The sequence below is a fragment of the Ochotona princeps genome, chromosome 14 (genome assembly GCF_030435755.1).
Source record: "Ochotona princeps isolate mOchPri1 chromosome 14, mOchPri1.hap1, whole genome shotgun sequence".
Taxonomy (NCBI): Eukaryota; Metazoa; Chordata; class Mammalia; order Lagomorpha; family Ochotonidae; genus Ochotona; species Ochotona princeps.
The window spans coordinates 11,868,423-11,890,884 of record NC_080845.1 but is presented as its reverse complement, the minus strand read 5'-3'; the positions used below and the strand labels follow the sequence as shown (position 1 = coordinate 11,890,884).

At 41.3% G+C, this 22,462-nt stretch overlaps 1 protein-coding gene across 2 annotated transcripts in view; it reads right to left on the bottom strand.

Annotated features, from left to right (window-relative positions):
• BRINP1 (BMP/retinoic acid inducible neural specific 1) overlaps nucleotides 1-22,462 on the bottom strand; it is a 183,032-nt gene that overhangs the window by 25,223 nt on the left and 135,347 nt on the right. For both annotated transcript variants that reach the window (XM_058672474.1, XM_058672475.1), the window contains 2 exons: nucleotides 7,351-7,587; nucleotides 1,567-1,789 (listed from right to left, as the gene is read on the bottom strand). In XM_058672474.1, the coding sequence (XP_058528457.1) occupies nucleotides 1,567-1,789; nucleotides 7,351-7,587 (460 nt within the window). The remainder of the gene's footprint in view (nucleotides 1-1,566; nucleotides 1,790-7,350; nucleotides 7,588-22,462) is intronic.

Genomic DNA, 22,462 nt, shown 5'->3' with positions numbered 1-22,462 from the left:
AAATATCAACCTGCTCAGCTAGAAGTGGCCCAAGGTTCCCAGTGTTAGCACCTCTGTCTGACACTGCACTGTGGCAGAGAGGTGCCCTGCAGGTGTGAGAAATGCTCATTAAAGCCTTAGATTCAGATGTCAGGAAGCAGCCACAGTCAGGCTGAAAAGTTCAGCTTCCCTCTGGGGGATTCAGAGCCTGGTTCCTGTGTTCTCCCCCACTCTCCTCCCGATGCCCAGCCATCAGAACTCATTAAATAAATCAATGAAGTGACTTTCCAATAGTAGAGTTGTAGATACCTCTTCGGATGGGAATAGTATGTTTAGGAGAAGGTTTCTCAGGTAGCAGGGCAGAGAGCAATATGGTGCGTTCTTCCTTTAAACATCACAGTGGTGGACATACCTAGCTACCCACACCTGACAGCAGAGGAGCGCACCTGCGCTCAGAGGACTAAATGAACAGGTGAAACATACGCAGTTCCCCAGTGGTCCACACCATCGCAATCCAGGTTTCAGGTCTCTGTCTAGAGTTCTCCAGAGCAGCTTCCTCTCCCTCTGCCTTTATTGTTTCCTTCTCAGTCCTGTCCAGGTACTCCCTCCATACAGACTGCCTGTGATACCGTGTGCCCTGGAGAGTGTCACCTCTTCTAGACCTGCCTTTCAGTCACAGTGACCTGTTCTGATGTAACTAGCACCTGACCTAATTAGAACAGGGATGAGAACAGGTGAGGCAAGTTGGGCAAGCAAGTCCTTAAGGCGGCTTTCACTTTGGGAGAGCACCACGCATTGAAGGACCCAGCGGAGGGAGTGCCTCCTTAAATTATGCATTGTAGGCACATCATTTATTTCACACCACTCTAGGTTTTGATCCAAGGCACTCAAAGAAAGTAATCTTTAAACCAGTTGCTTCACCATTAAAATGGGAAGGTAAAAATCTGTTTCACCAAATAATCTTAAATAAATAATGCGGTTTAAGCAACTAGGATAATACCAGGTTATTAGGACCTTGCCTCCCGCGCTCTGACCGAGAGACACGGAGGTTGGAAGCTCATAGTGCAGTTATGCCACTAGGGGACAAGCTCTGAGAACACCGCACCCCTGCCCAGGGACATCAAACTCCATGCATGTTTCAGTCTTATACATAACATAACGCTAATACTTGCATATAACCTACATATAATCTTCCTGCACACTCAAAATCAACTCAAGAGTACTCCTAACACGTAATATAATGTAAATGCTATGTAAATAACTTTATACTGCAGTTTTAAAGGCATAATGACAAGAAAATGCCTGCATATGTTCGGTGAAAACACACATTTTTCCAAAATACTAAAAATTCACAAGTGAGTGTCACTATGAAATTTGCAAATATGGCAAGTGACTGGATACTCAGGAAACACGGTGAAATCCAATATGGCCTGAGGCAGTAGTTGAAAAGCCACAGGCCATGGAGAAGAAGACAGCTGATCCGGATTACACAATTTCCTGTCCAGTCCTCCATGGTGAACCACCTGCATGTCCCTCTGCAGTAGGTGCCCGCGGGGTTGGATTGGTGGAGGCGGCGGCAGTACTGACCTCTCTCTGGGCAGCTGGTGGTTGGGATTGTGGCGGCAGCGGACGCTCAGGCCGAAGAGCTTGCGGGCCGTGCGCTGGATCTTCTGCCGCTGGGCCTCGGTGGCGCTCTGCAAGAGCTTGTAGCGGTTCTGCAGGTCCCAGTCGTTGCCCCAGTGCTGATGGATGCTCCCGATGGTCAGGAAGTGGTTGTTGGGAAGACGCTTCATGAATGATTTAAATTCATCTAGCCGGAAACAAAAGGCAAGAGAGAATAGCTGCTAGGCAGGACAAGACAAGGGGTAAGTGTCTCCTAATGCTTAGTTTCACCTGGCAAGAAGGTAGGCTGGCCATGAAAATCAATGTCAGTGACCCACAGATACTGCACTAGACTGCTCTGCTCCTGCCAGAAAGAGCATACAGAGCAACGGTGCATTTTCAAACGGTTACAGAGGGCCCGATGTGGTGGCCTAGCAGCTAAAGTCCTCTCCTTGAATGCACCGGAATCCCATATGGACCCGGTTCTAATCCCAGCAGCTCCAATTCCCATCCAGCTCCCTGCTTGTGGCCTGGGAAAGCAGTCGAGGACAGCCCAAAGCCTTTGGACCCTGCACCTGCATGGGAGACCTGAAGGAAGTTCCTGGCTCCTGGCTACAGATCGGCGCAGCAGCGGCCATTGCGGTCACTTGGGGAGTGAATCAACGGCTAGAAGATCTTCCTCTCTCTGTCTTGCCTCCTCTCAGTATATCTGATGAATTTGCAATAAGAATAACTAAATCTTTAAACAGTTAATGAATGAGAGAGAGAGACTTCCCATTTGCAGATTCTTTCCCCCAAATGCCTACAACTGGTGGGAATAAACCAATACATGAGCCGTTAATCAGGAGCACAATCCACATTTCTCTCATGGGTGGCAAGGACCCGACATGAACCGTCACCTGTTGCGTGCACGGTGCACACTGACCAGGCGCTAGAGAACCAGGATTTGAACCTAGGCACTTAAGAGACGGGGTGCTTAGCATTCTAACTACACTAAGTGCTAAGCCAAGCACCTGTCCCACCTGTGCTCGTTAACGAAATGATTCTGCCGCGTGCACTTTTGCTGAATTCAGCATCCTAGCTTCAGTCCTTGGGATGCCTACTTCATAATAACAGTCACACAGCATTTGTACTCACATTTACTTAACATTGTTGTTGAATCAAACCACTACTTTTTGAAAATGCATGCTCTATCTAATTCTACATAGAAAATCACTCTGGTGCATGTTCAGTAGGATGGTAACTGCCAAAATAAATACGATGAAACAATGTTACTAAATTCTAGTCAGATACTGTTACCTGCAAAGTGATCAAACCCCATGGCTGCTTTCACTTTGAAATATGGGAAATTAACAACAGCTAGAGAGGTGTTAAAGGCATATTAGCACCGAACTGAAACTTGCACTTTGATGTAATCGGCAGGTCTGACAGAACTGAAATGAATCAACTTCCCCGCTGTTTGAAGTGGTGCTTGAAGCTGCACATGTGCACCACTGAACACCATCACGCATTCTGGAAAACTTCAGTTCAAGAGGACAGAGTCTCCAGTTTGCCGGCTGCAGGTTTCTACCTCACTTTGTAACCATGCATTTCAGAGCATTTGCATGCATCAAACGTGACCTCCCCTTATAAACTATGTGGTCAGCTTTCTTGTTCTACATTTAGGTGAAGGTGTCTGCACCTCAAAGTAAAGAAATTATTTTCAGAGGATAAAGCAAGCAGTGATCCACAGGAGGTCGGTCTGAAACCTGAGCTGTTATTTTCCAGTTAATGTCTACCATTCCCATCCCCCATGGTTCACCAACTGCTGAGGAAATGAGAGAAAGGACTGCCTATTCTTCAAGGGGAAAAAAGCCACTAGTTAGGTTTAAAATATTTATATAAAATGGCTGCTGTTACGGCATATCAGGTTAAGATGCCACCTGTAATGTCCACAGCCAATGTACAGCTGGTTTTGGTCCTGGAAGCTCCATTTCCAATCTGGCTTCCTGCTAATGTGCCCGGGAAAGCGGTGGAGGATGGCTCAAGTGCTTGAACCCCTTTGCACCCTGAGGGGGTACCTGGAGGAAGATCCTTGTTCCTGGCTTTGGCATGGCTCAATCCTGGCCATTAAAACAGTTGGGGAATGAACCAGTAAACAGATCTCTCTCCCTCTCTCTTTCTCTCTCTCTCTCTTTCTCTTTCTCTCTCTCTATATATAAATGTGTGTATGTATGTATATGCATATATATAAATATGCGTAACTTAAAATAAATAAATATTTTTAAAAATTAGTTTTATAACCTAAACCTTTTAATTTGTGTATAAATTTTTAAAATTAATTAAATTCAATAAATTAATTAATTAAATAAAAAACCTAGAAGGAAATGTCTGGTATGCTATGTATTATTTTATTTTACAAATGCATTCACAGTTCTTGATAAGCACTAGGTTGTTCTAAGCACAAAAAACACAAAGTGATGTTCATGGTAAATCTATGAAGTGATCCTATAGAAGCTAGAGCTAAGCCAGCTTACTGGCCAAGATCAGAAAGTGAGTGCATGGCGGAATGGTCTGAGCCAAACCATTCTCCTTTAGTAACTGTGCGTTTCCGCAGCACATGCTGCAGGCATCCCCATGGCTCGGGACATCGGGAAGAAATAGTGGAAGCTGTTGAACACAGACTCCAAGATGATTCTGGTCTCCATACTTGGAGACGTAGACACGTAAGAGTTTCAGTCACTTCTGTAGGATGCTCAGTTTCCCCTTCTGACAAAGAGATATCATGTTTCTCTAATCTCGATTTCAAGAGCGAGACACAGGATGGTACCAGCCTACACAGAGCCTGCCACCTAGAGCGCACCATGCGAACAGTAGCATGAAACGGACAGGATAAGGCAGGGCACTGCACTGACTGGTGTATTCAGTGAGCTAGGGTAAAGCAAAGGCCCCAGCCTAACAACCCGGTGCTGTGTGGCCAGATCCACGTTCCCCATGTGGAACGCAAGCTGTTCATCTTATGGAAGGCTCTGTTGACCTTACAGGGAAGAGCAGTCCTGCTCATCAGCCTGAATGTGGGTCTCAAAAAAAAAAAAAAAAAAAAAAAAAAAAAAAACAGAGTTTAATAGTTGAATGCTTTCATTTTCTTTACTACAAGCAGAAGAGCTCTCCTCCCTGAAGAAAGGAGGCCTAGACCTCCGTCTACGGCTAGAAGTTAAAGGCTGTTCCTACTGTACCACCCGGGAGCTCTGAAGGGATCAATGATTTTCATGCTTTGAACTGATTATTCATTCCACCAAATCACCTGTGACTGGATCTTTGAGATTAAGTATTAAGCAAGGGCTCAAAATGAAGAATCAGAAACCATGCCCCTCTTCCCAAACATACACACATACGCCGCAGTTGCACCAATGGGCAAACCACTGTGAGTAGATAAACCCCATGTATCTGGAAGGATTATATGCCTGGGGGTGAGAATCTGACATCAGTCACTTCCTTAGCCTATTCAGTGTGTGCTACAGCTTGTCAGCTCTCTGCTTCCCCATGCAGTTACTCACAGTGGCTAATTCTCCTTGTGATTTAGGAAGGTATGCTAAAGAGTCCTGCTCTTTGTGCACACATTGAATTTCTTCTCTGGTTTTCAGTTTCCAGCAGAATCTGTTTACAAAAGCATTTTATCAAATGCTTCCTTTAAGTCCAAACCATCATCACATACATTTCTATCATAACCTCTTTCTTTCATGGATTTACAGGATTGCAAATAGACTAATGAATGCAGGTGCATTAAGGAATCACAGCTTCATTCAAGCTGCATGACGCTTTAAGAGCAGACCTCTGATGCATCCTGGGCGCTGAAAGCTGGCTGGGACTCAGAGTTCACGGAAACCAGTCATTTCTAATCGCTGTTCCATAGAGTTCTGCTTTCCTCTGGTGCACAGTGGCTCGGAGGTAAGATTTTGTTTGATCAAAGGGCTTCTTGGCTAAAAACTTAAATAAATTCAAATATTAAAAACATAAACATGTCCTTTCATTTATCAGATGAGGGAACTAAGGCCTAGGGGTAAAACAGAATTAATGTTACAAAAGCCGCTGTGAGCACTGTATTTGGACTCTGGGATTCTATTCCCAATGCTGTCATTTACAAGCTGGGTCACCCTAGGGTAGACACACTGAGCTTCGAAGCTTCTCTCCTGCATAATATGGGAATATCACTGCTTACTTTAATGCTGCTGCTAACAGACTTAAGAACCATAAAGTTGTTTTAAAAACTGTGATGCATTATAAGAAAGTCCATTTATTTCCCAGGGTAAATACTAGAGGCTAACTACCTAGTAGACATCTCTTTTTGAAAGCATTAAGGATTCACAAGGCTAGCATATCTTGATAAAATCTCCCTTCCAGATCTTCCAAGAAGGGTCAAGCTCAGTGGAGGTCCAGGCATCTATCAAATTGTCCAATATGCATGACATGGTTGCTAAATATCACCTTACTAGTCCTTTTCCCTTCAACTCTCATGCACAATCGAATAGCAAAAGCAGATTTATCCATTTAAGTATTCAGCAACCCCGTGCACTATGTCTCTCGTCTGGACATCTCCCCCAGCCACATCACAGGCATCGCCACCAGGCTAGCTTAGATTGTTACCCACCTCTCCCTCCAGCTGGCTTTTTCTGGCTTCACTAACCACATTAACCCTGTCTCAGTATCATTTGTTCATGGTGGCTCCTCCTCTGTGTGCACATTGACCGTGACATGCCATAGTCATTTCAATCATAATAGAACTAATACCCAGCTTTCTTAGAGTTCCAAGAAGAGATTCAACCACGAATTGCACCTACTTTAGGGCTGAGTTACTCCGTTAAAACAGGCATTTATGAACCATCATCTATCTATCTATTATATATCTGTATCTACATATAAATCACAAAAAGATGACTTCAAGCACTGACAGTTCATGAATCCTTTGGAGATATGCCAGATAAGAAATCTTCAAAATTTCATGGAAAACGAGTAACATGTTTTTTCTCTTTTCATAAAGATTGTTTTTTTAAATGAATGATAGAATTTACAACAGAGAGAAAGATCGCCCATCTACTTTCTCACCCCCTAAATGGCCAGAACATCCAGAACTGAGCTAATCCCCAGTCAGAAACCAAGAGCTCCCTCCAGGTCTTCCATGCAAGTCCAGGGGGGCAGGGACTCCAGACATCCTCCTCTGCTTTCCTAAGTGCTAAGCAGGAAGCTGGATCAGAAGTTAAGCAGCTACGTCTTGAACTGTCACCTGTATGGGATGCCAACTTTTGCAGGTAGGGGATTAGCCTGTTACGCTGCCATGCCAGTCCCATGAGCAACAACCTCAAATCCATTTCCTGTGACTTTTTAGGCATGTGAACTTTTTAAACAACCTTGTACACACATACACACATACCCATATGTATATGTTAATATATATTCACAAGCTCCTATTCATATGTGTTTGCTTACAGAAACACAGAGAGGACTCAGTGAAACTATCCTTGATTCTTCACTCTCCAGAGAATTCTTACAAGACCTGAATCCATCTTCTGCTTTTAGCAAATGACCACAGACCGGATGGTGCTAGACAGTATTTCTTTCAACGGAGGGTTATTCAGTGCCCACTACATAGCAACTACTATACCCGTCTCTGGATCCTTCACAGCAAAAGAACTGACATCATTTACTTCTGAGTCCTAATTGCAGTTAGACTTTTCCCTTTTCTAACGTTGGCTCAGGGTCATGCACGCAGCAGCACCAAGTTCTGCTCTGTACCTGAATTCTCCAGGTCCTTATAAGCTTCAGCCCAAGACTTAGCCATGTTGGCCAGTGTGTACTCCATAATCTGGATGTCAGTGATGGGGCAGTTGCACTGTGGGAACTCCTCTGCACACTGGCAGCGACACTGGCTGTCATGGCATACGTACTCCCCTTCACCATTGCACATGATGTAACTCAGGGCTGATTGGACAAACTTCTCTTGCAGATACTGAGGGAAGATTATCTGAAGACCTGTTTGAGAATAGCAAAATGGGAAAAGAGAAAGGTTACAAAAAGGTGTTTCATTAACAGTTTCCTAAAGTGATACATGGGACTCTGAACCTGCTAGATTTTTCCCTGTGTGTTGGAACACCAACATCTTTCCAATCCTACCTAAATTCAGATAGAGTAACTAACAAGGCCTGAATTGCATCACTTTCATTAACACTTCCAGGATATGACGTTGGCCATTCCAAGTTCTGTTATATTAGGACTGAGGCTAGAGTGTGGTCTGAGAAGCAGCTTGCAGATTTTGGAGGAAAACCCCTCACCAAAAACACACCACTAGTGTTTATCATTTTCATTTCCTTCATCTTCTTCTTTTCCCTTTTTTAAAATGTTTATGAACTCCATTTATGAAGCATGAGTCCCAAGCTAAACACTAGGTCTACAGTCATAAACAAAAACAGATCCTTGCCTTTGAGCAGTTTACAATATAATCAGCAGTGATAAACACAGACACACACCATCCTAGCACAGCTGTATAGGCCTACAGCCGAGGACGCCATGGGAAGCAGGCAGGCTGCAGCGGACTGCAAAGAACATTGCTTGGATAGCAGGGAAACCTGCACAGAAAAGTTGTTATTTGGAAGGGTTGAATGCAAAGAATCATGTGAAAAGTTGAACAACAAGAATATTTAATTTGTAACACCTCTATGCAGCTTAGGGTAATACATCCACCTTTATCTATACAACATAAAGCAATCATACAAGGCAATTAGTCTGTCAATTTCCTTATCCTTATCATTTGCGTTTGTAGTCTACCAGCTCCTCCATTCCAATAAACATCAAGTACATGGTGGTAATTCCCGGCCAAAAAAAAAAAGAGCTTGGATGGGAGAGGGTGTGGGTTTCAGGAAAACAGGTTGTAGGCAAGGAAGGTGGTTACAACACAAAGGTCTTTAATTTAGAGTGAGGAATTTGGAAATTATTGTGTAGATGACAATTATTCATTGGTAGTTTCTAGGGTAAGAGTGATATATATAATTCGAATGAAATAATTTAATAATTCATTTTACAATTTTAAATGTAAAAACCAAAAAATAGCAATGGAAGATTTTAGAGATAGTTACAGTCCAAGTCTTTGGTCTAACAATGAAGGAATCAAAGACCACTGCGGGCAGTGCGTGGCCCAGGGTTCTGAGTGGAGTGCTCACAATGCTCCAATTGTACCAGCACATCATTTCTTAACCCTGACAGTCAGTTGTGGAGAAGGAGTTACCTCAACACAAGTACTAGTTTGATGCTCCTGAAAGGTCAGTACTGCTGTCCACTGCCTGTGGTGCCTGCAAAGAGGGACAAATGGAGGCTGCCGTAACCCACGAGGCTTTATTTTTATTTCTTTATTTTTACCCAGAACATTTCTCTTCACGTTTAGAGATACTGACAGTCTTCTCCTCTAACCCACAGAAGGGTGAAGACTTGACTACCCTCCTCGTCAAGGAGAAGTGCATTCTCATTTTGATTCTACTTTTTTTCATTCGTGCTTTTAAAAACACCCTGTGATCTTATTCACCAAGAATTGTTGAATGAGCTCAGCATTCCCTTCACGTTGCACTTCACAGTTGCATTTCTGGATTTTTGTCTTTCCTTTGCATTGCTGCAAATAAACAACACCCTGAAGCGCCAATCTTTACATTGTCTTTACATTCGAAAGTGCAATATTTTGGGCCCAGCATGATATCTTAGTGGCTAACTCCTCGCCTTGCATGTTCCGGGATCCCATGTGGGCACCAGTTAGTATCCTAGCTACTCCAGGATCCCATGCAGCTCCCTGATTGTGACCTGGGAAAGCGCTCGAGGATGGCCCAAAGCCTTGGGACCCTTCTCCCACATGGGAGACCCAGAGGAGGCTCCTGGCTCCTGGCTTCAGATTAACTCAGCTCTGACTGTTGCGGCCACTTTGGGGATAAACCAGCAGATGGAAGATCTTTGTCTCTGTAGCTCTTCTTCTGTATGTGTGTCTTTCTAATAATAATATATATATATATATATATATATATATATGTATGTATTTTTAAAGTACAATGTCTAAAGAGAGGCATTTTTTGTGTGTGTTCAACATGCCTTATGGCAGAAACCAAAACACTGTAATCCAGAGCTGGGCATCACTACAGCCAGCTCCTCTAGACGTAACCAAGCTCAACCAAATAATTCAACCTCTCCTTAATACGCCACCATATCTTCAGCGACACATTAGTCATTCAGTAGCATGTTATTTAACCTCATTACATTAGACATTTCTATTTTTTCCTTCTTGTTGCTGATTATGTTTCCTGGCTTTTCATTTAAGGGGATGTACAGTAACTGTGTAATGGAGACTATCATATCCAGACGTGAGGATACAATGCAGTATGCATCTCTACTTCCAGATCAAAGATGGACTCCCAATGAAACTGTTAACTATATCTTAACAATAGGATGCTGGACTCTCTGCCACTGTCCATGTTGCCATGATGGATTTATGATTGTTTATGAAGAACTGTGCTATAGCACTAATATGGGGGAACTCAGTGCAGGAGGTGAAGGGGATTTGGGGAGGAGAAACTGGAAATCTCAGAGCCTATTGAACTGTATCGTAAAATAAGAGTAATAATTATAAATAATGGAAATGCAGTTCATTTTCCTAATAACTAATTAATTAATGGAAATACAGTTCATTTTCCTATCCAGCGGTCACTGAAAATACTACAGGGAATATCCTTGTAAACTGCCTCCAGCAGTTCCTGCCACGTAGGGATCAAACAACGCTATCCCTGTTTTGGATATGATGATGATAATGCCACTCCTTTCATTAACGTTTCCAAAGGTTTAATGAAGGAACAATGGCAGTGGACACTTAATCAGTAGGAAAAAAGAAAAGAAAACCTCACATCACAATCTTCTGTTAATTTAAGAGTTTTGCGGGGAGGAGCCTGTAGAATTCTGTGACTGCTGAATCAGCACTGGTGGGAGCATTGTTCAGGCAGGTGCATATGACATAGGAGGCCAGGTGTTCCAGCAGATAGAGCCACACAGCTGGACAACGGCTTGTTGTATGACTGGGTGAGCTCCATACTGATGAGCAGTGAATTTTAGTGACTCCTCATAAGGGCTAGTACGATACAGATAACACAAGTTTAGATAAAAGAAAAAAACAGCTAACTAAATAAAGTAAATCAATGTGTAAAGTATCTTCTGATGTGATCCTATAACTTTCAGAGTATGCATATCTATTCATTTCATCTCTATCACCACTCTCTCCTCCAAAGTGAGGTTTATTTTTAGCTGATCGCACTCTTTCATGGGCAACTGACTCCATGGATTGGGGTTGAATTTCTATTGCTTCACAGAACTCTACTGACTACGCTCACAGTCCCATTTTTTCTAGCTTGCTCATCATTTTCTTTCTCCCTTTTGTAGGAGGATAAAATATTCTATTCTTGGTCTCAACCTAAAAGGAATTGGGGGAGAGCATTTTTAGAAAATTGCGTCAAATGATTTCACTGGCAAGGATACAAAAGGCAGTGTTACCTACCCCATTTAAGGCAACTGAAAACAGATGAAACTTGGGGTTGGGAGTATTCTGGAAGCAGCTGAAACACAAAACTGGCTGCTCTTTAAAAATGGAAACTCCGAACATGCGGAGCTGTCTCTGAGGCAGAATCTCCTGGGCAATTTCGAAAGAGAATAATGAAGACATAGCAATTAAAAAGCACTTTTCTGCAAAATGTCATTACTGTTTAAAGTTACATAACCATTTCCACAGCAGCGGAGGTTCACACAGCAGTCACAGCCAGAGCTGTCTCCTGGTGACCTGTGTCCAACAAAGAAGGCCATTGCTGACCCCCTATATTGGTGCCTGAATCCTGGCGGCTTCAATGGGAGTCATAAATAATTTGGAGGGGGATTTGGCCTGTGGAACCACAGTTTGAAAGATATACAGCTGCCGGCTGGGGTGGAATAGTCTGTCCCCACAGTTCCCAAAGACACACATCCACATAGGAAAGGAAGGAAAAAGGAAAGGAAAGAACAAAAAGAGAGAGAAAAAAATATATGCCGCTATGATTGCCAAGTTTATAAATCTCACCTCCAAAAAACTGGAAAGGCAAGAGTTGAGAGTTTCGCTTGAACACCAACTCACCCACGTTGAGCCTGTGTAATATTTTTTCTGCTCAATCTCTAAACTTTATTTAATTTTGTTATACTTTAAGGTGGAATGTTTCACTGCTTCATAGGGTGAGTGGGCAATCAGACAGGTGGGGACACCAAGCCACCTTTCTTCTTTTTTCCTTCTTGTATCAGTCTTTAGTTTTTACTTCCACTTGACCTTCAGCACATACCGCACTCGGTACTTGTTACACCGTGGATAGCCGCTGTGGGTTGAGATGTTAATTCTCGCATCCGTCACATGGCATGCTGTCTCCATTTTCTTGTCTGCCTCCTTTCTCGTATGCGCAAATATCCTCATCTCTGCTGAGCAGCACATCAGAGGCTTTTTTGCTGCCTTTCTAGTGTACTGGTACTGCGCTTCCCATCATCTTTGCACTTGTCTTTCTCTATGCCTGGAATACCCTCTCCCCAGGTCTCTGCATAGCCTCCTTGTCCTATAATGCAGTCTTTTCAGGACCACCCATGTCAAACGGCCTTTTCTATTTTCCTCAGCACAGTTAATTCCTGGAAGAAATTATCTTGTTAGTTTGTCCTTTATGGTGCATCGTGTTTTTTTACTCTTTACCACTATAGGGTGAGGTTTCGGGATAAAGGAGACTGTCCATTGCACATCCTCAAAATGCAAAATAAAGCTGAGCCTAGTGCTCTCAACACTCATGCACTGGACAAAAGAATAATTCTTTGTCTCATATTAATGAAAAATAAAGTTATCCCATTTGGCTTTGAGCATGTGGGAACTGAAAACTAGGTGACTGTTCCAAACCCTCAGAGCTATAGTAACAGAATCAGCGCTCAAACAAGGAGTTTTGACTTTTGTGATACCTGATAGTCTTTCCAGCTTCCCCAGGGACTGAGACAAGCTCCCAGCTTAGTACCTTACAGTAGCTCCAGCATAAAGCATCCTCTGAGAATGTCCTAGCCTCTTTATCAGACTATCTCTTTTTCTTTAATTTGTAAAGAAGAAGGAAGGGGCATAAAAAGTGCTCCAAACACAATTTGGTAGTCATGGATTTTGTTGTGAGTGCTTCAGGAGGCAGTTAGGTTTAGATGAGGGTAAGATGGTGGAGCCAATAGGATGGGGTTCGCTCCCTTAGAAGATGATGATGACACAGCAGAGCTTGGTCTCTCTCTGTAAGTCTATACTAAGGAAAGGCCACATGAGTACACAGTGAGAGAAGTCCTGGCTACAAGGCAGGAGGTGCCTTCTCATCAGACCCTTTATGGTCATTTTGATCTTGGGCTTCCCAACCGGCAGAAGTATGACAAATGCCTATCTTTTGTGCATGCTACCCAGCCTACAGGGTTCTACCAGGTCACCTTCCTTTATCCCACATTAAATCATAATTTCCTGGGTGGGCTGCCTGTATTTTTCTTAGGAAAATCCTCCTAGATGAACTCATATACACCAACATTAAAAGATAATATAAAGATTATTATGACTATCATTGATTCTATTGTTTTTCTTCTATGAAATCCCTTCCTTTCTTCATTTTCTCCTCTTCTTTCCTCCCTTCCATCTTCCCCTCTGAGTGGACACTTCAGTGCTATGTTTCAGGCATGTGCCTGGACACCAGCATTGTAAAGCAGCTGCTCAGATGTGATGACATCAGTGCCCTAAGAGCTGCAGAAGGTTGTTTAAGGAGCAGCAAGTCACAACAGCTAACTGCAGCGAAGCAGGCATGGTCAAAAACCCTCTTCAAGTGGAAGTGCCATTTAAGTTGGGACTAGCAGATAAGTAGAGTTTAGAGTATAAGGGAGCCCAAGAAAGTGGTTTATAAAATGGACACAGAATGTGAGCCGCTTCAGCCAATGGATTCCAACTAGCTGAGAAGCAAACTGTCATCACTTTCATTTCTAAATAAGGTGCATGTCCACTTATTTGTTTACTCTCAGGTTTCTTATAGAGGAGGAGAAAAGGGCTTCTAGTATCTGAAAGAAGATCCGATTTTTTAAGGGCAGAATGACAGACTCATAAGATAAATAGCATTATTATTTTCTTTCATTTTCTTTTTCATGATACAGTTCCATAGGCTCAGGGATTTGGGCCTCACCCTCTCCATTCCCTCCGTCTCCCTGTTTCCAGGTAAACAGCATCTCTCGCCCATTATATGGAAGGAGTCTATGATTCAGACAAAACAATGATGCTCATTACATTGTTGAGTTTCAATCTTTTGGGGGCACACAAGTGACAAGAGAAATTTCCTGGAAACATGCACTGGGTCTTTGGGGACTTCAATGACAATGCCAATATAACTGTGTAGGCAGGAATCTGACTCACTTAAGCAGGTGAACTCCATGAGGCTAGGAGACATTTGTTTTCTTGAAAAGAAGATTCAACCACTAGAAGTTAAAAATGTACTTAAGATATACAGATAAATTACAAATATCTCTCACGTTCATCCCAATCTCACTAATAGGAACTCTTTGCTTCTTCATTCCATCAACAAATAGCAAATGCGACAGTGTTGGAAAAAAAAGAAATGGTTTCGTTTGTTTCATATTTGTCTTTTACCTTCTAATGAAGCAAGATTGAAGCATAAAAATCAAGAACAAGACAGAAATGCTCTGATGATTATCACCTCATCAAAAGTAGTACTATGGCTGGAACTTAGTAGGCATTTCATAAGCTTATTTCAGCTATTGAATATTGATGTATAAAACGGAAAGAAAACAGAATTCAGGCAACACTTATGGAAGATGGTTAGGGGACATGTGTTGAATTTGAAACATGAATATGGTCAGAATAGATTAAGATGGTCAACTGTGGATGCCAAAGATAGGTCAGTGGATGGATACCCTGGATAAATTTAAATTTTGTTTCAGGCAAGGGTTATGAATCATCCTATGCTGTTAGTGGACAGTGTTGCGTTACTTCATTCTATATTCCAACTATTTAATACAGTGATATCTTGATTGATGTACTACTTTCCTGACTATTTTTATTAAATGTCCAACCTCTTACACTGCTAAAGAGTTCTATTTGGGTTGACTCTACGTTTTTTTTCTCTTGTTCTTGGATCAGAATGTGATGCCCTGTAGATATCTTTGAACCCTAAAGGAGCCCCAGCCTTTTGTCTTGTAGCAGCTAAGTTCTGATTGTCCAATTCTGTCTATTTCTGAAATGCACAACGTTGGGACCGCACCTTTTGCAAAGGAGTGCTTGTTCCCTTTCCTCCTGAAAACCTAGGGATTTCAGACTGGCAGAGAAAGGACTTCATAGCTCCAACAGCCAGGCTGAGCTCTAGCATAATGAAGGCATGCAGGTCAATTACCCATCTGTTTGTATTTCTATTGCTGTGAATTACAGTATCCATTGCTGACAGCTCATTGGAGGGGAATGAAAATAAGACGATAATTCACCGGGTGAAACTGTGCAGAAAGGGCAAAAAGGCTATGATCTCATTCAGAAGTTCAGTCTTGTCTCTGTGACGGGTCATTTACACTGTGGGAAATGAAGAAAGGCAGCTACCTGGGGGGAAAAAGGTGGGCTCAGGCTCTCCCACTGTAAGAATCAGGAAAGGCCCCTTCCTGGTAAGAATAATATTTTGTGTTTACAAGTATCAGTATCTATGCCCCAGGATCTCAAGGAGTAGATGTGGAACCCATAGGTGAAAAATACAGTAGATGGAGCTCAGGGCACTATAACTAAAACCTTTTTAACTACCAGCAATTTTAAAGGAGGAGATAGATTGCTTCAGCAAATGGAAGACTTTGCATCATTGGAAGTATACAAGCAGAGTTGGAAACGACAGGATTGCTCTAATACAACATTCAAATAGCATGTGCTACACTAGATTATCATTATATCCTATTTGGTACCCCTCCCTATGATGTCCTCCTCTTGAGATAATGACACACTCCCACCCTCTGAATTCAGAGGATGTGCTTGGCCAAGGAAACGTGGGTGTAAGCAATGCTGTCACTTCCAAAATGAAACTATAAGAAACAGCAGACAGATTCATCAGTTTCTCTTTTCACAGCACCAATAATGCTCAAGACAGAAACTCCCAGAGGGAGGGGTAGAATTATAAAAGACTTACACCCATTGTGTATGGCAAGAAAGGAATGAGCTTTTACTTTTGCAAACCACTGAGATTCTGAATTGTTTCATTGCATAGCAGAAGCCGACATATATTGATAGATGCACTCATTGATACAATACAGCCAATAGATCAAATGGAAATGCTGTTAATTTTTGTAAGTAAATTTTACTAGAATGCAGATATATAGGGAGAAGTGTTGGATGGTTGCAGTAGGCACGTAACTTACAAAGCCCAGATATTTACTATATGGTGATTTAAAGAAATAAACTACCAATTCTTGTTCTAAATGATTCTTTAAGAGTCTTCCTCACCTTCATTATTATAAAACTATGCTATGTGTTTTTGTTCATGCATTCACTAATCAAAAATTAATTAAACATCTAATGTCTCTGAGATGCTGTTCTAGAATCTGAAGAAAGAACAAGTAACTAGGAACCCTGGACTTGATCTCATGGGACTTAATTTTTAATGAGAGAGACAGACAATACATGAATAAATAAAACCAGGGAAGGATTTACACTAACAAAATGACTGGGGGACAGTAGGCTTCTAAAGAATACTCCAACTTTGAAATAGATGATATATAATAGAATGACCAATGATCAAGGAGTCAACAGACATTATTACATTTCCTAACATTTCAATATACAGATATTCTTAGAGATTTAAGAGTTTGATTCAATTTAAAATGGAAGCTCTTTACATAATCCATGACAAAAACCAGCATGATAATCTGAGACTCTGCTACTTGATCCAAAGACCAGATCAAAGTTTGTCTGTGTCACACTCTTAGCAGGCTTGCTTTCCTTTCCACACCCTTGCACATGACTGTTACTGTCCGCAGTTTGAGTCTGGCTGTTCCTAATGACATGGCAGTACAAAAGCTAAAGAAGTTTAAATTTTCTTATTTTTCTACTTTCCTTCACTGACTTGGTCCACATGTTCAAAAAACTATTTTAAGCATTCATTTTAGTGCTGGCTTCATGACTGTACCTACTTCTCAAATTCATAGAATGGTCTATCTCCAGTGGTTGAATTTGACTGTAAACTACACGTCAATGATCCTAAGACAGAATCATATAAACAACTTCTGTGAAGTTGTTAGTATAGGATACGTGTTCAACTAATGTTAGTTCTTGTTCTTTCCCTGCATTCAATGGGGGTGTCTGGAGGCCTTCGGCACTCTCAGGCAGCCCCTCTGCTGGCCACTCCCTGTATCTTGCACCTGTCTCAAGCAGTGATTCATACTGCATCCTATTGCACAGGTTTATGTCCATGCCATATTCTGTAAATTCCATAAATCCAAGCAGCGATGCCTCATTCAACTCCTGGTTCCTCATCACCTCACACATGAATGAGTACCTAAGAAATAGTTTTAAATGAAGATGAATTTAGACAGAATCTGTTTAGGACAGAAACGGGGTCCTCTGATCCATACTTAGCTTGCTTCACTCGTCTAGAACCATCACCTGTAAGTAACACCTGCATCTGTTTCTTTTTTTTTCCTCAATATCACAGCTTGAGACCTGGTGTTATTTGAACTTCATTTCAGTAGTCACAAAGACAAGGCTTTAGAAAGACCGAAGGGAAAAAATAGACCACATAAAGAAAACCTCCTAAGAGAGCAATGATGCTAAAAGATTTGACTGCTTTGAATTCATTGCTATAAATTATGATTCCTGAGGATAATCTATATCTTACATTTTCTGCACACAGGGTTAGATCATAGTAGGAATGCAAAAGTATAATGACTCAATTCAATGTTGACTTTCAAAGTCCTTCCACTCACTAGCGCACAGTCAGACACTCCATGGAAGCTAGAGACACAGAAAATGAATAACATAGTGATAACCTCAAGGGGATCCAGGGGCAGAACTTGATTCATAAATTTCCAACAGCAAGCAGGTATAACATAATTGCACACAAACATTAGTAAGAGCCAAAAAGAAAAGTTCCCTACTTTGGTTGAAAACAGAGAAATCCTGAAGAGTTCTTTTCAACAGGATTTTGGCCAAATGGGATGCATGACCCAGCATTTGTCAGGTGGAATGATCCAGAAGCACAGATCAGCAAACATGCCAAGGCTCAAATACATTCAGGAGATTATTTGTAATCTACATTTGTATCTTATAATACATGTTAGCACAGCTGAGGATTTGACAAGATCTGCAGTAATTCATGATGTATGTGCTATTCACATCAGTGTTTCAATATTAGGGAGCTTTGGGTAAATTACTGTGTAGTAAAAAATAACCTCAGAATTTCAGAGGCTTAAAACCACAGATTGGCCCAGCACAGTAGCCTAGCAGCGAAAGTCCTCGCTTTGCACTTACTGAGATCCTATATGGGCGCTGGTTTGCATCCCAGAAGCTCTGCTTCCCATCCAGCTCCCTGTTTGTGGCCTGGAAAAACACTCGAGGACGGTCCAAAGTCTTGGGACCCTGCACCTGCATGAGAGGCTCAGAAGAAGCTCTTCACTCCTGGGTTAAGATCGGCTCCACTCCGGTTGTTGTAGCCACTTGGGGAGTGAATCGGAGGATGGAAGATCCTTCTGTCTCTCCTACTCTCTGTATATCTTGACTTTCAAACAAAAAATAAATGGTTTTTTTATAAATATTTTTTAAAACCCACAAAGATTGCTTTCATATCCATGTTTCTCTTGGTTGTTTTGGGCTCTGCGCCAGACATTGTCTTTGTTTTGGAACCAGCCTGAAGAGGCAGTCTTTATTAAGATTACATTTTTCTCATGACAGGGAAAAGAGCAAACTCTAAGTCTGGCAGTGTCTACTGAAGTGTCAGCTCAAATATGGCATGGACCATATTGTGTCACAACTCCACTGATCAGAGCAAATCACAAGGATAAGGCCAGTGTAACACTGACAGGTAATATATCACTCCCATGGGACATCACTGCTAGTAACATGGCAAGCCACATGCTAGTCACACACACAGAGATAAGCATATATAACACACACATATGTATACAGCAATGCAGTAATTAAATACACGATAATATACTATAAAGTAAACATATCTCACATGAACACCCTTTTTACAACATTCAGCCACTCACGTAACATGTATATGCCCAAAAGAATTGTAGATGAATATTCAAATAATTGAATATACATGTCAGTCACAGCAACACTATCCACAAAAATCAGAAGATAAAAACAGCCCAAATTCCCATCCACTAATAAATGGATAAACAGTGTGCAGTGTATCTGTACATTGAAGCATGAATTCAGTCTTTAAAAGGCTTGACATATAGAACATATTAAAACATGAATGAACCTTGGATACTTAAAGTGAAAGATAGGAGGCACCCAAGTCCAGTGCTTCAAAGGATCAAATCCTGCTATTTCCATTTTAGCTAAAATGTACAAATCATGCTACTTCGCAGAGACAGGAAACAGATTAATAATCGTCTGGATTGACGGGAGTGAGTAGTGAAGTGCAACTATTCGAGATAGCAAAATCTGTGTTCGAGAGAGCAAAATCAGTTGTAAAAACAGATAATATTAATGCCACTGAATTCAACATATTAAAATGACTGAAACATTGAATTTGTTTTGAATGTACTTTACCAGCTGCAGAACAAATTGGCATGATACTTCAAATCAGCATAAATCAGTAAATGTTTACTGAGCATCTACTATGAACTAAACAATATATGAAGGGGAAGTGAATATTGAGCATATTAAAAAGCATATGATTTCTATTGTAAGGAATCTAAATTACAGTATAATGGCAGATATGTGAATATGTGCACATAACACAAGATTGAATGCATCTGTAATATTATAAAAGCACATGAAATTGTGTATTGGTAATACAAATAGAGGGATTAATTTTAATGTGTATTATGAGGCCAAAAAATGAGTATTGATTCAATCAGCTCAAAGAATAGTGCAGGTATCATATCTGAAATCAATAAATGAATTATAGCTGACTTGTCTAAGTTTGCACCATCTTAATGTCTTGTCTCCACACAATCAATTAAATTGACAGGGAATCTAATGTGAAATGGTCATTCAATAGACCAAATCATCACTTGTACCTTTTACTGTGTGGATTTTCAAGTGATATTTTGGCCCTAAGTGTGGCAAATGCAGCCCCCTCTGACCTAGGGGACAACTTCCTGACACCCTTTGCTTCACATCAGTTCATGCCCCATCAGTCTGAGCTTATTCAGAATCATCACCCGCCTCCTGACCAAGTCGGATTTCCCTCCTGGCTCCAGCTTTCTCGGGACAGCATTCTATAATCATGTACTCTTGGAGTATTCCAGGGTTTTTGCTCTTTTCTGGGAACAGACCCTTTCAAGAGCTTAAGATAGTTATGCAAATCAATGACACATACACAGATTGATCAATAAGTTTAAGAAACTACAGACTCCCTGAAATAAGCATCAAATCTTTCATCATTTATAAGTTTGGTACCTAGTAAGGTATTTTTGAATACTTGTTCCAATAAACACTGAGACTATTCATGTGTCTGAGACAGGATACTATCTAGAGTTGAAGAGCACTGGCACTGAGTTCAACTTCCTGTTTGTTCATCTAACAAGATGGTTAGCTAACCCATGTGAGTGAGGTTCAATTTTCAAATCTCTGGGAAGGAGCTTTATTGAGCTATACATCAAGTATTGATATTATGAAATGGGCTCTACACCTGGCTCATGGTAATTGTGTATACATCATAGCTATGCAGTTTCTTATAACATTCCTATTGTTTTTAGATCAGGAACTTTCTGCCTTTTGCAGCTAAAGTCAGAACAACAACTCCGTATTTGTGCTTCATTTAATGCAGGTGTGTTCTGATTCCAATTTTGCAGATTCAAATACTCAGAAAATATTGGAAACTCAATTAACCAGTCTAAGACCTTATTAGCATCAATAATCCTTTTTTGCAGATTCCAACCCCTCTCACTTGGATTTTGTGCGTGATTGAGTCTTTGATTGATACCTTCAATCTGCTTCTCTATAACACTTCTCTGACAAGGCAGAGATCATGGTGCTCTTTGGATCATAAAAGTAAACCAACATTTGGATGCAGCCAGCCATGTGGAAATTAGAATTGGCATTTGTCATGAAGGCCTTGCTCTCTTCTAGAAAGAGCAGTCTAGCAGGCAGAGCTGTAGGAGAAACACACATTCTCTACAGAATTTTCCAGGCCCCACTAATCTGACAAAGGCAATCATCAGTCATGAGCCACCATTTGTGGCCCACTAATCTGACAAAGGCAATCATCAGTCATGAGCCACCATTTGTGGCCCAAGTGTTTTGTTGGTTTGTTTGTTGGTAAAAGAGAAGCTTTATTGAGATACAATTCCTGTGTCATAAAATTCACCAATTTAATGTATGTAATAGTCCTTTGTATAATCACAGAGTTCTACAACCATCACCTCAATTATATTTAGAACATTATTTATTAAAATATCCATGGGGAGTGGCCACTGCTGGGCTCATTCTTACTGAGCCCTCACACCCAAAAACTTAAGAAAGCTAAGTAAAATGTGACTTTCAGACACTTGTCCTATACTTGTGGGAGATTGCCCCTGGATCTCTGCCTACTACCTGGTAGCTGTCACTCATAGATTACCAGCCAGTCATGAGTGTTGTACATGACCTAAGACATGATTTCACGTCTAAGGGGATAGACATGTCTTCTAGCCAATTACAGTGCCGTTGTTGGGTGGGAGGACTGTCAGGAAACACCCTTCTGAATTCCTTTTGCTTAGTCTATATAAGCCTGTGCTTGCATTACAAACTGTCTCTGTGGTCCCCGTGGCTGTAGAACAAACACCTTAGTCTCACTCCCTTGTTGGTTTTGGGGGCCTGCTGCAGCAAAATTCCTGAGACACACTTCCACTTTTAGCTACCTATTCAAGCTGATTTTGGAAACAGTGACTTTCCATGTGTGATGCCTAGTTTCTGAAGCAGAGGACTACTGGCAAGACTTGCCCAGAACAGTTCTCCTATGTTTATCCCTTGACTCCCCTCTTCCTTTCCCTGCTTTGACCTTTGTCATTCTTTCTTCCCACTCCCTTTCCTTTCCTTCCACTATAGCCTCAGTATCAATCATATACAAAATCTCAACAAAACATCAGGTTCCTAGGAATCATGACATTGATAAGGTAAAATTCCTTATCTTTTTTTGATATGTTTGATCATTTGAAAGGCAATGTGATGAAGTGAGAGACAGAAGGTGAAGAGAAAGGGAGAAAAGGGAAGGGAAGGAGACAGAGAATCTTGCATGTAATGATTCATTTCTGAAAGGGTTGCCACAGTTCTGGACCAGGCTGAAGCCAGGAGCAAAGAACTCCATCTTGCTCACATAAATGGCAGAAACTCAACTTCTAAGGCCATCTTCTGCTATCTTCCGAGACATATCATCAGGAAACTGGATCAGAAATAGAACAACCAAGCCTTGAATGGGGACTCCAACATGTGATGTTAGTGTTGGGAGTGGTGATTTATATCACTGCTTGACCTTAACTCCCCCAAATTTCTTCCTTTAATAAAGTCTCTAACATAACAAGTAAGAAAACCTAAACACAAAAATATACATACATATACATATGCATATGTAAATACAGGAAAAATATTACACAATAAAAGAGATGGACTCAAAGAGCCAGGGATGGAAAA